At 35.8% G+C, this 16,205-nt stretch overlaps 2 protein-coding genes and 1 non-coding gene across 3 annotated transcripts in view; 2 read left to right on the forward strand and 1 right to left on the reverse strand.

Moving 5' to 3' along the window:
* On the reverse strand, positions 1-14,164 carry THAP6 (THAP domain containing 6). Its single transcript, XM_090266749.1, has 5 exons — positions 14,056-14,164; positions 13,017-13,119; positions 11,445-11,652; positions 6,602-6,727; positions 1-393 (listed from the first exon to the last, which is right to left on the reverse strand). The coding sequence occupies exons 2-5, from the start codon at positions 13,094-13,096 to the stop codon at positions 154-156; spliced, it is 654 nt and encodes a 217-aa protein (XP_090122875.1). The 5' UTR covers positions 13,097-13,119; positions 14,056-14,164; the 3' UTR covers positions 1-153.
* Positions 7,454-7,558, forward strand: LOC150019961 (U6 spliceosomal RNA). Its single transcript, XR_016509408.1, has one exon. It is a non-coding gene; the product is annotated as a U6 spliceosomal RNA (small nuclear RNA).
* The window catches only part of RCHY1 (ring finger and CHY zinc finger domain containing 1), a 25,104-nt gene continuing 22,850 nt past the window's right edge, over positions 13,952-16,205 (forward strand). The window contains exon 1 of the mRNA XM_090266750.1: positions 13,952-14,370. Coding sequence (XP_090122876.1) covers positions 14,281-14,370 — 90 coding nt within the window. The 5' untranslated portion in view covers positions 13,952-14,280. The remainder of the gene's footprint in view (positions 14,371-16,205) is intronic.

The raw sequence follows: 16,205 nt of genomic DNA on the forward strand, positions 1-16,205 counted from the left end.
AACTATAATGCATAATGCTGCAGAGGATCCAAAGAAGAACTCTAAATGATGGGTATTATTTAATGATGATAAGTAAGAATTACTTTCTAAAAAGCAGTACCAATGTCAACTTTAGGTAGAACATAACACGAAATTATTTCACGAAATATAGTCTCATTCTATGCTCTCCCGACAATACCCCCAGCAGAAAGCATCCAGTCTGTCTGCTGTGTCTTGGCTGATGAGACATTCATCCTTTAATTCCCTGATTGTCTTCCTCAGTGATTTTTGGAAATGTTTCTCTCGGTCTAAAACATTCTGCAGACTTTTCCTGGTATCCTCTAGCTCGCTGATCACATGATCTAATTTATGCTTCAGTTTCTTTGGACTGTCCATTATACTGTAGCTATGTTCCTAAAAACATAAACACCAAGTTAGTAAACCAGACAGACAGTAGCTAAAATCTTATAACTAGGCATCAGCTGTTTCTCTATTTACTGTGCGTAGAAAAGATTTCTAGGTTGGGGATAGTAAGAGGTTTAAAGAACATAAGGAAAAGAGAGGGAGACAGTAGTGTTTCAGGGACCTCTTTCTTTGGCTGAGGCTAGGCAGACATGGGGAGTGCAGAATACTATGGATGGGATGCACTTCTCTTTCGGAGGTAGGCGCCTGCTTATGAACACCACGATACAATGACTACACAGCTTTTGTTCTCTAAGTGTGGGGCTGCTAAGTTTAAGTTTTATCTATAAAAAAAAAACTTGCATTCTTAAACCTGTAAATGACTTACTTTATTTTGATGACTATTTGACTTTATAAGGGAAGACAGGAAAGCAGCACAGACTGAAGCAGGAACTCCTAAAGAGATAATTTCTCTCAATATTTATTATGATTATGCTTACATTTGCTGGGTATACTATTTTGTTTTTCATTTGAAAATAGGGAAAATACCACTGACATTTATAAAGGTACTATAAAATAATTTTGAAAAGCTTTTTATTTAATATTAAAATTAGCGAGAAGGAGTTTTGCTTCCAGCCAAAATGAAATAAGAGACTGGACTGACTCCTATCTAAAAAAAGTTTTGAGATAATGAACAGCAACAAGGAAGGAAGCAATTGTGGAGAGATGGGAAACAAACAGATGACTCTATGATCGTCTACAGTGGCTTAGTACCTTGAGAGAGATTGTAGGTCTTAGTGAAAGGAGGGGAAAGAGGCAGATCTTGGTGAACTGAGTTGAAAAGATAACGCAAAGCATCCAGGGAGACTAAGGTGGCTACAATTCACAGGACAAGGAACTAGAGAGGAAAGATCTGTATAGAGAGAAATGTGGAGCTCCGCAGATGCTCCCCGTCTCTCCCTACAATATTACTCTGGGTAAGATCAGAGCATGTGTGTAGGAAACTGCTCAAGGCTGAAAAATGAACAACCAAAAAAGATCAGGATTCCCTGTGCTCAGAGGGCATAGCTATACTTCCACTGGCCAGACTAGAAAGCTTCAAGATTCTTGGGGCATGGAGTAGAGTATACAAAAGGGTGTTGCCTCAGTAATGGAGAACAAAAACGTCTGAGCACTGTTCAGGTCCTACCTATCAAAGTAAAACCTGAAAGGATCAAACTATTTCCAAATAACTGAATTATATCCCAGAACAAAGTCAAGAATATAGGACACAAAACTATGCAGCATCTAGCTAAGTAAAGTCCACAATGTGTGGCACACAAAACTTACCAGGCATACAGAGAAGCAGGAAAATATGAGCCACAATATGATATAACCAATCAATGGAAACCAAACAAGAACTGATGCAAGTGTTAGTAGACAAGGGGATTGAGAAAGTTATTAAAACTGTATATATGTTCAAAAGTTAAGTAGAGACATGAAAGATAAAAAAAAAAAAAATCAAATAGAACATCTAGAAATAAAAACCATAATGTGTGAGGTGAAAAATACATTGGAGGGAATTAAAAGCAGATTAGACATTTCAGAAGAAAAGATTGCTGAAGGTGAAGATATAGCAATAGCAACTGTCCAGAATGGACTACAGAGAGAAAAGGGAAAAAAAAAAAAAAAAAAAAAAAGAAGAAGAAGAAGAAGAAGAACAGAGAGTCAGTTAACAAAACTTCAGACAATTTAATATACATGTAGTTAGATTCCCCAAAGGAGAAGGAAGAAAGTTGAGGTAAAAAGAAATATTTGAAGACATCATAGCCAAAAATTTTCCAAGTGTGATGAACACTATAAACCCACAGATAAAGAGGCTTAACAAATCCCAAACACAAGAAACATGAAGAAAACTAAACTAAGGTACATCATAATCAAATTATTCAAAAACATTGAAAAAGAAAAATTCTTAAAAGCAAAGAAAAAAAATGCAGATAAAGAGGATAAAGATAAGTATGACAGAATATTTGTCATTAGAAACAATACTTGTGAGAGTACATAGTAGTAGCATTTTTAAAAGAACTAAAATCAACAAATTCCCAAACTATTAACCTAGAATTTGATATCTAGTGAAAATATGCTTCAAAAATAAAGACTAAATAATGACTTTTTAAAGACATATAGAAGTTGAAAGAATTTAGCACCAGCATAGCTGCACTGTAAGAAATGTTGACACAGAGTGATACCAGATGGAAACATGGACTTAAAGGAAGAAAAAATCTTGGCAATGGCAACTACACTATTCCCTCACTTATTGCGGGTATTACATTCCAGAGCCCCCCGTGACAGGTGAAAATACGCAAGTAGGAACCTTACATTTATTTTAGTATTTTAATATATTTTAAGGCTTTATAAACCCTTCCTACACACTTACAAACCGTTCCCAGTCCCCTACTAACCTTTCCCACTCCCTTATTAACCTTTTCTACTTTTATAAACACTACTTATATTCTTAAACATATTCTACACTCTTAAACCTATGTAACTTTAACAACATACGTATACAGTACCTCAAAATCCCGCGATATAGCAAAAAATCCCCAATAAATAATTAAATATAATATTTTAAAAAATCCCATGATACAGTGAGGCTGCGATAAATGAACTGCGATATAGAGAGGGACTACTGTACATGCATAATATAAAAGACTTTTTTCTTGTTATTTAAATCTCATTAAAAGATAATTTACCATTTAAACAAAACTAATAATAATGTAGTGTGGGGTTCATGGCATATTTGAAAGTGAAATGTATGACAAGCAATAGCATAAAAGTTGGAGAGGAGAAATACAAGTATATTATTATAAAATTCTTATACTAAATGTTAATTAGATTAACATCACTTATCATTTAACCTTTGACAAGTTAATGGTGGATGCTATAGACCTGAAAGCAACTACTAAAATAAAACAGAATTATAGCTAATGAGTAAAAATAAAAAGGAGGGGGAGAATATGGAATCATAAAATAATTAAATTAATCCCCCTCAAAAAAAAAGAAAAACAGAAAAAGAAGAAAATGGGAACAAAGAATATAAATAGAAAATATAGGAAACAAATAAGATTACAGATTACTTGTTAGCAAGATTACTAAACCAAACCACATCAATAGTCACATTAAGCATAAAGGGTCTAAATAACCCAATTAAAAGGTAGAAATGATCAGATTAGATTAAAAAAAAAATTCAAGACCCAAGAGCACATTCTGCCTACAAAAAATGTATTTCAAAGATAAAAAGGCACAAATATGTTGAAGGTAAAGGAGTGAAAAAAGATATGATAACACTAATAAAAAGACAGCTACAGTGGGTATATTACTATCAGACAATGTAGATTTCAGAGCAAAGAATATTACCAAGAATAAAGAAGGTCATTTCTTAATAACTAAGGTGTTAATTTATCAAGATATAATAATACTAAATATTTAGCACCTAATAACAATGCTGTGTAATGTAAGGAGCAAATACTGACAACTGCAAGAAGAATCAGACAAATTCGTAATTATACCAGAAGATTAAACACCTCTCTCTCAATAATAGAACAAGTGGATAGAAATTTAATGATGAAGACTTGAACAACATTATGAAATAATTTGATCACACTGACATTTATAAAACATTCCAGCTAACATGAGCAGAACATACATTCTTTGCAAATGCACAGAGAACATCTGTCAAGATAGACCATGTTTTAGGCTATAAGCCTCAAAAAATAATTAAAAGCATTCAAGCCATGCAATGTATATTTTCTGATTACAATAGAATTTAATGAGATATTAATAAAATATCTGGAAAATTCTCCAATATTTGAAAGCTACACAGCAAACTTCTAAACCCATAGGTCAAAAAACAAATAAAAATTGAATTTGGAAGTATTTTAAACTAAATAAAAATGAAAATATGATATTTAATTTGTGGAATGCTGCTAAAGCAATACTTAGGTAGAAATTAATATCACTAAATACCAATATCAGAAAGGAAGAAGCCTCAAATCAATGACCTCAGCTTCCATCTAAAGACACTAGAAAGATGAGAAACTTTTACTGAAATAAGTAGAAAAGAAGTAATAGAGATTAGTGGAAATCAGTTAAGTAGAAAACAAAGACAATAAAAAATGTGAGAAAATGAAAGCTAGTTATTTCACATGATCAGTAAAACTGATAACTCTCTTGACAGACTGATAATCAATTAAAGAGAATAGAAACAAATTACCAATATCAGAAATGAGATGATATCCCTAAAGATTTTATAGATATTAAAAGGATAACAAGGAAATATGAACAATTTTAAGCTACTAAACATGACAACTGAGATAAAATGAACAAATCTCTTGGAAAATACAAGCTACCAAAGAATCTTTTCCACAGAGAAAACTCCAGGCCTGGATAGCTTTGCTGGGGAATTCTACCAAATATTTATAGAAGAAATAATTCCAATTCTATAGGAACTCTTCCAGAAAATAAAAAAAGGAAGCAGTATTTTCTAACTCATCCTTTTGAGTTCAGCATTATTCTGACACTGAAAGCAGACAAAAACATTAAAAGGAAAGAACACTACAGGCCATCATCGCTATTGAACATACAAGAAAATATTCTAAACAAAACTGTAATAAATCAAATCCAATACTATATACAAGAGATAATGCATCATTAAGAAGCAGGGTTTATTCCAGGAATGCAAGGCTGATTTAACATTAAAAAATCAATTGATGTAACTAATCATATTAACAAACTAAAAAAGAAAAACAATATGATCTCTCAATAGATAAAAAAAAAATTTGACAAAATTAACATTATTTTCTGATAAAAACTCTCAGCAAACTAGGAATAAAATGGCACTTCCTCAACCCAATAAAAGGCATTTACAAAAAGCTATAGTTAATATTATATTAATATCTTTAATCGTAGAAGACTGAATGTTTCCTTCCTAAAATTAGGAACAAAACATGAAGCTGTGCATGAGTAGCTCAGTTGGTTAGAGCATCATCCCGATACACCCAGGTTGTGGGTTTCCCTGGTCAGGGCACATACAAGAATGAACCAATGAATGGATAAGTAAGTGGAACAACAAATCAATTTTTTTTCTCTTTCTCTAAAATCAATAAATAAAAATTAAGAATAAAATCACGAGCAAGGTACAGAGATTAGTTCTTAGCAATTCTATTTGGCATAGTCCTGCAGGTTCAAGGCAGTGCAACAAAGCAAGAAAAAGAAATGAAAATTATTCATATTTAAAAAATGAATTAAAACTTTTTAATGACAGACACCATGATGTAAAAAATCTGATGACTTCTACAAAAAGCTTTGATAATTTTTATGTGAGTTTGGCAAGTTTTCCAGATACAAGATCTATATATAAAAATCAACTGTATTTCCACATAGTAGCAGTAAATAAAACGATACTATTTATAAAAATGAAGTGAAAGATCTGTCCACTGAAAACTACAAAACACTGCTGAGAAAAATTAAAGACTTAAATAAATGAAGAGATATAATCAGTTCATGGGTTGAAAGATTTAAATTGGTCTTAATTAAGACAACAATTCTTCCCAAATGTATCTGCAGGTGCAACACAATCCCAAAATTCTAGCAGGTGTTTTAGTGGACATTCACAAAGTGATTCTAAAATTCATTAAAAAAAAAAAAAAGCAAAGGACACAGAATACCCAAAACGACTTTGAAAAAGAACAACATTGGGAGACTACCTGATTTAAACAATTATTACAAAGCTATAGTAATCAAGATAGTAAAACAGATTTGGACTCCAGGCCTGGTTCTAACACAAACAGACAGTAAGATTGAATAAATAATGCAAGCTTGACTACTTTGTATGTATATGATGGTTCCTTAAAACCTAAAGACATAACTACCTTGTAAATGAGATATTTCCACATAAAAATATAGTACCTAAAGGGAGGAAGTAATTACTGTAATTTCTTGGTTGAAATATCCTCGTGAAGGCATTATCTGAACTAAATATGTAATTGAAGGATTAGCTACACTTATATTGTTATTGCATTATTAATGGCCCTGGGAAGCACTATTATTTTTGGATATTACAGATCTAAAAAATATCTCAAACAGTAAAAATTTGGTAATATTTTGAAAGGCTTAATACTAATGGAGAGGAGAAATTCATCTTTAAAATACCAACATTAGCTTAGTAAGTAATTTTACTTACAGAAATGAACTGGGATTGAAATCCTTCAATACATGAGGAAGCATGAACAAGCTGGTGATTGTGGTTTGTGACCGGAAGAGTCTTGAGGGTGAAGTTTTTCCTACAATGAAGTTTTTCTCTTTTCCCCTGTTAAGAATTATTAATAACAATTATTGTAGATAGTTCGGTCCTTTTAAAATTTTTATTACCTCCTAACTATAGTAAAATTAGTACATTTCTTTTCATGGAAATTGCTTTTAAAAGTCAGTAAATTTTAAATTCTACTGAAATTATTTTAAAGAAACTTCCCCAAAATTACTCTAAAGTTCATTTAGAAACACAAATTTTCCTAAAAGAGAAGAGAGATAATGAGGGAAGATATGCCCTATAGCAGTGATTTTCAAGCCATGTGCCACAAAAATTTTAAAACATGCACTGACCTCTTTTCCCTTAGATTGTCAAATAAAAAAAATGACAACAGCCAACACAACAATAGGTGTTTGGTGTGACTGAATCAAAATTATACTTTTTTTTTTCTTGTCAGAGCAGCTAAAAATATATTTTTTGGTGTGCTGCAGAATTTTAGTAATTAGTTTGTGTGTGCCATGAGATTAAAAAAGATTGAAAATCACTGCTCTAAAGGTATTAAAAATATGTTACGCAGAAACAGTAGTAAAAATAGTTTGCTAGTCTCCTAGACAGAAAAATCCAGAAATAGATCAAGTAAATAAACCTTTAGAATTAAAAAATGGCATTTAAACAAGTGAGGAAAGGCTACAAATTAGGTCAAAATGAACTAATTAAGAAATACAATTATATCCTTTATATGTAATAAAATGTGATGAAGTTCTATGTATTGAAAATGTATGTAAAATGCTCACTTTGGCAGCACATATACTAAAATTGGAATGATAGAGAGATTAGTATGGCCCCTGTGCAAGGATGACACACAAATTTGTTAAAGTGTTCCATATTTTTGAGGGTCCAAAGGCATATGAAAGAATGATCAACATCACTAGCCATCAGAGAGATGCAAATAAAAACGACAATGAGATACCACCTCACACCAGTCAGAATGGCCATCATCAACAAATCAACAAACAACAAGTGCTGGTGAGGATGTGGAGAAACGGGAACCCTAGTGCACTGTTGGTGGGAATGCAGACTGGTGCAGCCACCATGGAAAACAGTATGCAATTTCCTCAAAAAACTAAAAACGAAACTGCCTTTTGAACCAGCAATTCCATTGCTAGGAATATACCCGAAGAATCCTGAAACCCCAATTCAAAAGAACTTATGCACCCTATGTTCATAGCAGCACTGTTTACAACAGCTAAGTGCTGGAAACAGCCTAAGTGCCCATCTGTAGATGAGTGGATCAAAACACTGTGGTACATTTACACAATGGAATACTATGCAGCAGAGAGAAAGGAGGAGCTCCTGCCATTTGCGACAACATGGATGGAACTAGAGAGAATTATGCTTAGTGAAATAAGCCAGGCAATGAAAGACAAATACCATGTGATATCACCTGATACAGGAGACTAATGAACAGCACAAACAAATGAACAAAATTGAACCAGAGGTGTGTAAACAAAGAACAGAGTAACGTTATCAGGGGGTAGGGAGGGGGGAGAGAAGGGGGTAAGTAGGGGAAGGGTTTAGTAAAGGAACTAGTATAAATAACCCATGGACATGGACAACGGGGTGGGGAATGACTGTGGGAGAAGGGATGGGCTGGGTTGGGAGGAGCAATGGGGGAAAAAGTGGCACAACTGTAATAGAAAAACAATAAAAAAAAAAGAAAGAAAGAAAAGAAAATGTATATAAAGATGAAAACCATGAGGAACTATAAAAGATTATAGGGAATGTTTATATAATCTTAAAGTGGGAAAGGCTAAAGTCAGACAACACGAGAAAATATAGAGTTGACTAAGGAAAAAAAAGTCTGAATTTCAAAAAAAACAAAATGAAACAAACCAACTCTATTAATTAGAACTAAGACAGCAAAAAGTAACTGCACCATAGATGACATTGAAATGATTCATGTCCTAATATATAGTAATGTTAGAGCATAGAGTAAAAAATGATGAAAATAGGAGAGGAACTGAAAGAAGCCACTCACACAAATGCAGAAAGAAAGAAATGCAAATGGCTAATACATTAAAAATGTAGAAACTCAGTAATATTCAAAGATGAACTAAAACAATAAGATGACTTCTTTGGACTATCAATTTTAGTAAAGGTTAGAAACACAGCTAATATGAGGATAGGTTAGTCAGACATTTTTATGCATTGCTAGTAGGGGAATAGATAGGTATATGCTTTTGGTAGGCCTTTGAAAAATCTGTATCAAAAGCAATGGTCTTAAAAATGTGTGCAATTTTTGATCCAACAATTTTATTTCCAAGAATTTAATTCAAGGAAATAAAGATATGTACAAAGCTTCAGCTATAATAATACTCATTATAGTGCTGTTTAAAATAGTGAGAGATGATAACCTATATACAATAGTGAGGACCGATTACCTAAACTATTCTTCATTCATAGAATCAACAGCTATATGATCATTAAAAGCATTCTCTAAAGCTGAAACCAACAAGTACTAGCAAGGATATAGAATTAGAGGAACTTTTATATGCTGATGGTGGGACTACAAATTGGTAAACCACTTTGGAAAATTATGGCAATATCTACTTAAGCTAAACATAGACTTCCCTGGGACCCAGAAATTTCACAGCTAACAGAAGTGTTTGTATACTCTTCAGAAATGTGTACATAAGTGCGTCAAAAGACATGGACAAAAATGTGCATAGTTGAATGGGGAAATTATAGTTTATTTATCAAATGGAACATTATAGTGCAAAGAAAATAAACGAACTACTATCACATGCTATAACATGGATGAATCACACAAACAAAATGCTGAGCTAAAGAATCCAGAGTACATACTGCAGGACTCCATTTATGTAGCCGATAATGACAGTGGTTACCTCTGTGGGCGTAGTGGTTGGGAAAGAGTAGAGGGAGGCTTCTGGGGCACTTGTAATGTTCTATAACTTGGTCTGAGGGGAGTTAAGTGAGAGTACTTATTTTGTGAAAATTCACTGATCTATATATATACACTTATGTGTGTACTTTTCTGTATATACATTATACTTAAATGTAAAGTTTAGCTTTAAAAAATTGATATTCTATATAGTATTCTCTTTAAAATGTGATCTATAGATCTGTAACACAGTCATGTGGGGTGCTTGTTATAAAGTGCAGATTCCTAGACTTTAACACAAAATTATTGAATCAAATTCTGTGAAAGAGGGGCAGAAGAGTCTATATTTAAACAAGCTTCCTGGATAAGTCTTATGTAGGCTAACACTTGAAAGCCATTGTTGTGAAAAAATACAGGGTAGGGCAAAAGTAGGTTTGCAGTTGTGAGTATGCAAAACAGTTTCTTTTTGTATTATTTTCCACAGGAACAACCATAAACCTACTTTTGCCCTACCCTATATTTAACATCATGGGAAACAGTACTTAAGAGTGCACCCTAGAGCCAAAGTACCAGGGTTCGAATCCAGCCTCTGCCTTTTTTTAATAGCATCAGCCTGGGGAAGGTATTCCAGTTCTCTGGCCCTCAGTTTCCCCAAGTGGTAAAATGAGAATAACAGTAGTATTTATCTCATATGATTGCTGTGAGGACTAAATGAATAAATAACGCATGTGCTTAGAATAGTGCCTGGCACACAGTAAGTAATTTCTTTTTTAAAAAAAGAAACAGAAGCAAATTAGAGAGAGGCTATACATACAGTGTAATTCCATTTTGGTAAGACTATATAAAAATAGATGAATTTATATACAAACATACACATACATACAAATGACTGGAAATATACACACCAGAGTGTTAATAGAATTATCTCTAGATTATATGATTAGGAAATAGTTTTTGAAAGTTAGTAACTTATGCTTTATTTGATTTATTAGGCCCACATTTCTTAAGGTCCTCTTAACATTATAGATAGATGACGCCTTACTATAGGGAAAAAACCCTTTAGAGAAAATTGCACAAGATATTGCACATTTATTAGTATGGAAGAAAGTGAGGCAGTATCTATTTGATAACTCAGGTACAACAGGAACAACTGCAGAAAGTGACCAAGACTGCATTGGTACAGTTACACTTCTGGACTATTTCCCTTGTTTCCAGCAGCCAGGAAGGAGATACCTTTCATCACTATTGTAATGAAACTTCCCACACTGGAATCAGTCAGTCTAAAGTTTTCGGAAGCAAATATACTTTCAGGCATATGAAGTCAAGAAAGATATTTAGGAGGCAGTCAGCCCATGGCACTAATATAACTGAGAAAAAACAGAATTCAGCTAGAGTTTACTTACCCAATCTTGTTATTTTCTTTTTCTGACCTCTTATCTCCTTACTGTCTCCTGTTCTTATCTCTCTTTGGTTTTCTGTTTTCTTCCTTTCAGGCTTACCTAGACTTTAAGTCTGAATGTATATGGCTCTAAAAGTATACTTTGGTCCTGATGGAGGCTCTGCTCTTGACTTTTGCTCCAGCGTGAGGAGGACTGCTAACTTGAAATTTTACTTCAGCCCTCTTATGTTCCTCTGCTTTTCAGATACAAATTTTGAGTTATGCTAATTCCTAGGGTCAGTCCACATCACCAAACCTTAGTAATGTACAAATATTTCTGATTGGCTACTGGTAAAATACTCCTGCTACATATTACAAAGTCTGAAGCAGCAGTTTACATATTTAAAAACTTAAGGATTTCAAAGCAAGTATGGTGAAGCTTCTTTGATAGTACCATAGAGTGAATAATGATGGTAAGCAGTATCTCATAAACAAACCTGTAAGTGAGATGGGGAATCAAAGATAGAAGGTATGACTCCAGCTTTCAGTTTAATATTCGGAGCACTTCTGTCAAAATCTGTCTTCTTAAAGTGCCTTGAACATAACACATCTCCTTTTTTAGGTTCCCAGATGCCTGCAGCATTCACATCAAGTCTTTTCATTGCTAACACCCATTTTCTTTTGACATTTTCATCTGTGGGGAATCTAGAAAAAAATACAAAAAGTATTTTATAATTAAACACTATTGATGTTATATTTGTGTTAAGGGTGTGACTAAAATAATTCCTTAACTAGCTGTTATTACTCTAGGAAAATATTACAGAAACCATCAAGATCCATGCTTTCATAATGTTCATTTCAATAGCCAGGTTTTCCTACCAATCATGCTGTAGGTAAATGGTCATTTAAATTTTTCTCATGTCATAAAGAAGCTTCAAATGATATTTACTACTTTATAGTAATAGCCACAACTGAAGGTTTTCCTTTATCCAAAGATGATAAAGCATATCAGTTGGGCCTTTCCATATCTGAAATGACATCCAGAATATATTTCAGTTGAACAGAGCATTAAATACACAACAGGTCTACAAGTCCTTAGTGAATGAATGCAGGTAACACCTGCAGTTTGGAGTTCCTGAGAGTAGAACTATTTTGAGATATAGAGGCCAAAAACCAGTTATCTTCCCTAATTTTCTTAGCTGGTTCCTTTCCAGAATAAGGTAGAGGACACATACTTACTTCTGATTTCCTCATACCAAGCAAAATAGTTACTAGATCTTTCTCTAGCACATAGCACAGTGCCTGGCACAAAAGCAGCAAAATAAACCTTTAGCAAATGAATAATTATTAAATTTTATTGCTCCTCCCTTCATATGTTGTCAGAAGTATGGCTAAAATGCTAAATTAGAATAACCTTGATTTATGTGCAGTACAGCTATAGAATTAATTGATCTAAATTTGTAATTTATATTTTCTCTCTACAACCTAAACTTGATCTGTTTCTAAACAGAAAGGACAGAATATATTTGGGCAAAGAGCCTTCATTCAGGTTATAAACTACATGTAAACAACACTGAATTTCCTTGAAGGCATGTTAAAATGCAAAGTAATGCTAGCAAACATGACTTTGATGATATTTTTGTTAATACCTTGGCAGGTATTTTAAACTTTTAAACTAAATTATAAAAGTGTAAAGGTATCACTATCATTTCAAAGTTAACTAAAAAAGTTATTTATTTATTAATAATTTATTTGTTTGTTTACTTACTTATTTATTTTTAGAGAGAGGGGAAAGGAGAAAGAGAGGTAGAGAAACATCACTGTGTGGTTGCCTCTCACTTGCGCCCCCAACTGGGTACCTGACGTGCAACCTAGTCATGTGCCATGAACGGGAATCAAACCAGTGACACTTAGCTCGCAGGCCGAGGCTCAATCCACTGAGCCACAGCAGCCAGGGATTGAAAAGGTTATTTAAAAAGAACTTGGGAACTAAAGTTCAAACTTGCAATTTTAAATAAAATTGCTTTTTGCTTTTTAAAGTACTTGGCTTAACTTCAGCAAAATCTTACACATGAAATGTCAGTCCTTTTAACTTGGAATTTGGCAAACAGCGAGAAGCACATCCAATCGCCGAGCAACATTTCACCATGATTTTAGCAACTCATGACAGAACTGAAAGAAAATTAAAATGGTCACAGTTAGTAACTTCAAAGCCAAGGGAACATATTTACCTTTCTCAGTACATTTTAGGTAAAGCGAAATCATGTTAGAAAGCCAAAGGCAACTATTTTCTTCCCACACCTGCAGCTTTGCTCATAAAAATTTCCAGGGGCTTTAATAAGGCAGGTCATATTTAGCTATGCACGTGCTGAAGCATATGACTTCACTTTCATAGGCTTGGTGGTACCATTCCTCCCCACTGCTTCCTTCCATGCTCCCTCTGCCACAGGGCTTTAGCACTCTAACTCCTTCTGGCATTCTAACCCATCCTCAACTTTCAGCCCAAGTGTTGCTCTCCTAAGGAAACCTTCCCTGACGCCCAGATTAAGGGAGATCCCCTCTAGCATTAGCTCTCGTAGAACACAAACTTTTTTTCTAGCATTTCTCAAAGTTGTGATCTTATATTTATTTAAGAGATTCTCTAACGTCTTTCTACCCCAGCAGTCTGTAAGTTCCATGATGGCACAGTGGGGCGTGTTTTTTCTCTTTTTGTCCCCACGACTTAGCTAGTGACTGGCATACAGTAAATATTAATACATATTTTGAAGGAATGAAGAGCAAGTATAGGACAAGGGGAGGACAAAAGCAAGAAGCAGTCCCGGGCGCTGGTGAGTGCCTGGGTGCCCAGCAGGTGCAGTGCGCGCCCGGGGACCCTCTCGGAGCCCAGAGGAGGGCCCAGCTCCGCCCCTTTCTCGAGGCTCCGCGCTCTCGCAGGAAAAGAGGGAGGGGCCGCCCTGTCATCAGTGCGGAAGTGGCCGGAGAGCGTCCCTTCCCCCGGGGCCATCGGCGTCTCCGAGCCGCTGCTCTCCTCCTCGCCCCAGACCACGCCCAGAGTTCCGACGGGCAGCCATGGGGTGGGGAAAGAAAAGGCAAACTAAGAGTTGTTACCGTTAGGAGCGAAGGCAACGACTAACGTCGGCGACAAATTGCGTCTTCCTTCGCTTCCGCCCCATCGACCGGAAATCCGACTGCCCTGGGTCACGTGCTCAGTCACCATATTGACTCTGGTGGCAGCTGTCTCTGAGAGAAGGTGTACCAGGGCGGCGCTGCTTCTCTGGGTGCAATTTTCAACCTAAGAGAAGGGTCCTTCGAGTGTAAGGGGAGGGAGAGGAGATGGCGGCCTTGGTGCGGGAAGATGGCGCCCGAGGCCTAGAGCAAGGGCGGCGGGGCTGCGAGCATTATGACAGAGGATGTCTCCTGAAGGTGACTTCATTGGGCCCTTCCTCTACGAGCTTCCGCCGGGCCGGGCTGGGCGCGGGGTGGGCAAAGCGGTTAGGCTTGGGCTTCCTTTGCGGCTGAGCTGTTTGCCAGGATACGTTCTCCGCCTTGAACTGGGTTTCTGCTGTAGAGAACGTTCTTGGCAAGGCGTCCACAAGGTCCTACCTTTTCTCCTGTTCTGTAGTTTGCAAGCACAGCTCTTCTTGCTTGGGAAGAGCCTGGGTTGTACATTGGTAACTTTTATCAGTGGGTTTATTTATTTAGTTCTTTGCTACTGGAAGTAGACTGAGCTAGCCTCGGGCCTGTGCTTTCTTACCCCCCAGGATCCCTTTCGGGTCTCTGATGAAATAATGGAAGGGCGATAAGCAGGTAGAGACTCATTTGATTTGAGCTCCAGTAGTAGATACGTTTTGTGGCTTGCCAGCTTCATTTTAGGCAATGAGTGTGCTCAAACCTGCCAAGGAGAAAATGTATGTGTGAAATAGTAAGACAGTCATGCAATTGCTACTCGGTAGGAAATTATGGATAGGACAGTGTCTGGTATGCATATATTGTTATTTTTGGTGTTTACTTTGAGAGAAAGATTCCTAATCACGCTAGAATTTTTAAAATTGGCATCCATCCAATTAAAGTTTCCTGATTTTTCATGCAAGAAACAGTAAAGATTTTGCTTAGAATGCTTGAGGTTGAAGTCCCACAGCCCTACACACAAATCTTAGCTCTGCTGCATGATAACTCAGTGATTTTGAGCAAACTACCCTTTAAGTGCCCCATATATAAAATACTGGTAATACAAGTTCCTGTTTCATAGGAACTAGGAGGCCTGTAAGGACAACCTAAAGCTTTTTATTGCAGGTCATGGTTTGGTGAACATTCCTCCACTGTGCTGGGTGGATGAGCTCTCTCCAAGGTGGTCATTCACCAAATGCCGTGTATAAGGAATTGAAAGCTATCCTTATGATTTCATTTCCACTGAGTGGTTCTGTTACTCTTTCAAGCTTGAGATCTAAAACTGAATTAAACATCTTGGCCTTACCTCCAAACGCCCAAGAAACTATGCAAGTATTGTATCTGTGTTTCATAGTACTCAGATACTGAACCTTGAGTATCAGATGCTTTTTTGTCCTTTCCCTCTGTCTTCCTTAAATACCAGAGGCCAAATGAAGAATTTTTAAGGGGAAGTAATCAACTAAGTCAAGGGTGCTGTTTGAGTCAGATAAAAACTAAAAATTGACCTTTAAATTTATCAAGGAGGAGGTACCTATGATCCTGTGGAGATATTGGGACAAACCTTATAGACATGGATTCAAGAGAGAATGGGAGTAGTGGGACTGGTAAACAGTCGTTATAGACAACTTTTGGAGTGTTGTAAAAGAACAAAAATATAAAACTGGTTACTGGGAGATGTGGGCTCATGGGATTCCCCCCCCCCCCTTAAGATGGGAGTTATTGCAACAAGTTTGTATATTCTTGGAAATGACCCAGTAAAGTGAGAATTATTTTATAATGCAGGAGGGACAGAGGAAACTAGGAGCACTGTTTTTGAGCCTTCAAAGGATATGGAATCCAGTGCACAAGAGGAACTAGCCTTAAATAATAACATGGACTGTAGTTCTGTAACAGAGGGGAAGACAGAATATGAAGTATATTTGCAAGTAGGTTGATAAAATCTGTGGCAGGATGTTCTGTTATTTCTACTGTTTTCATAGTGAAATAAGCAAGGTCATTCATCAGATTGTAAGGAGGGAGGAAGAGGTGTTTGAGGTTTAAAGAGAGGTCCTAGACTCTGGAAGAATGAAGGTAACGAGGGAATCATGGTG

This window comes from Furipterus horrens, unplaced genomic scaffold, assembly GCF_987537825.1.
Source record: "Furipterus horrens unplaced genomic scaffold, mFurHor1.1.pri manual_scaffold_2, whole genome shotgun sequence".
In the NCBI taxonomy this organism is placed as follows: Eukaryota; Metazoa; Chordata; class Mammalia; order Chiroptera; family Furipteridae; genus Furipterus; species Furipterus horrens.

Excerpts from the sequence above, each read along its gene's own strand:
- THAP6 (XM_090266749.1), bottom strand. The coding sequence starts at position 13,096 with ATGGTGAAATGTTGCTCGGCGATTGGATGTGCTTCTCGCTGTTTGCCA. Across the intron at positions 11,653-13,016 it reads AAAGGACTGACATTTCATGT|ATTCCCCACAGATGAAAATG; the intron begins GTAAGATTTTGC and ends ATTTTTTTCTAG. Across the intron at positions 6,728-11,444 it reads ATTCCCCATCTCACTTACAG|GGGAAAAGAGAAAAACTTCA; the intron begins GTTTGTTTATGA and ends AATTCTTAACAG.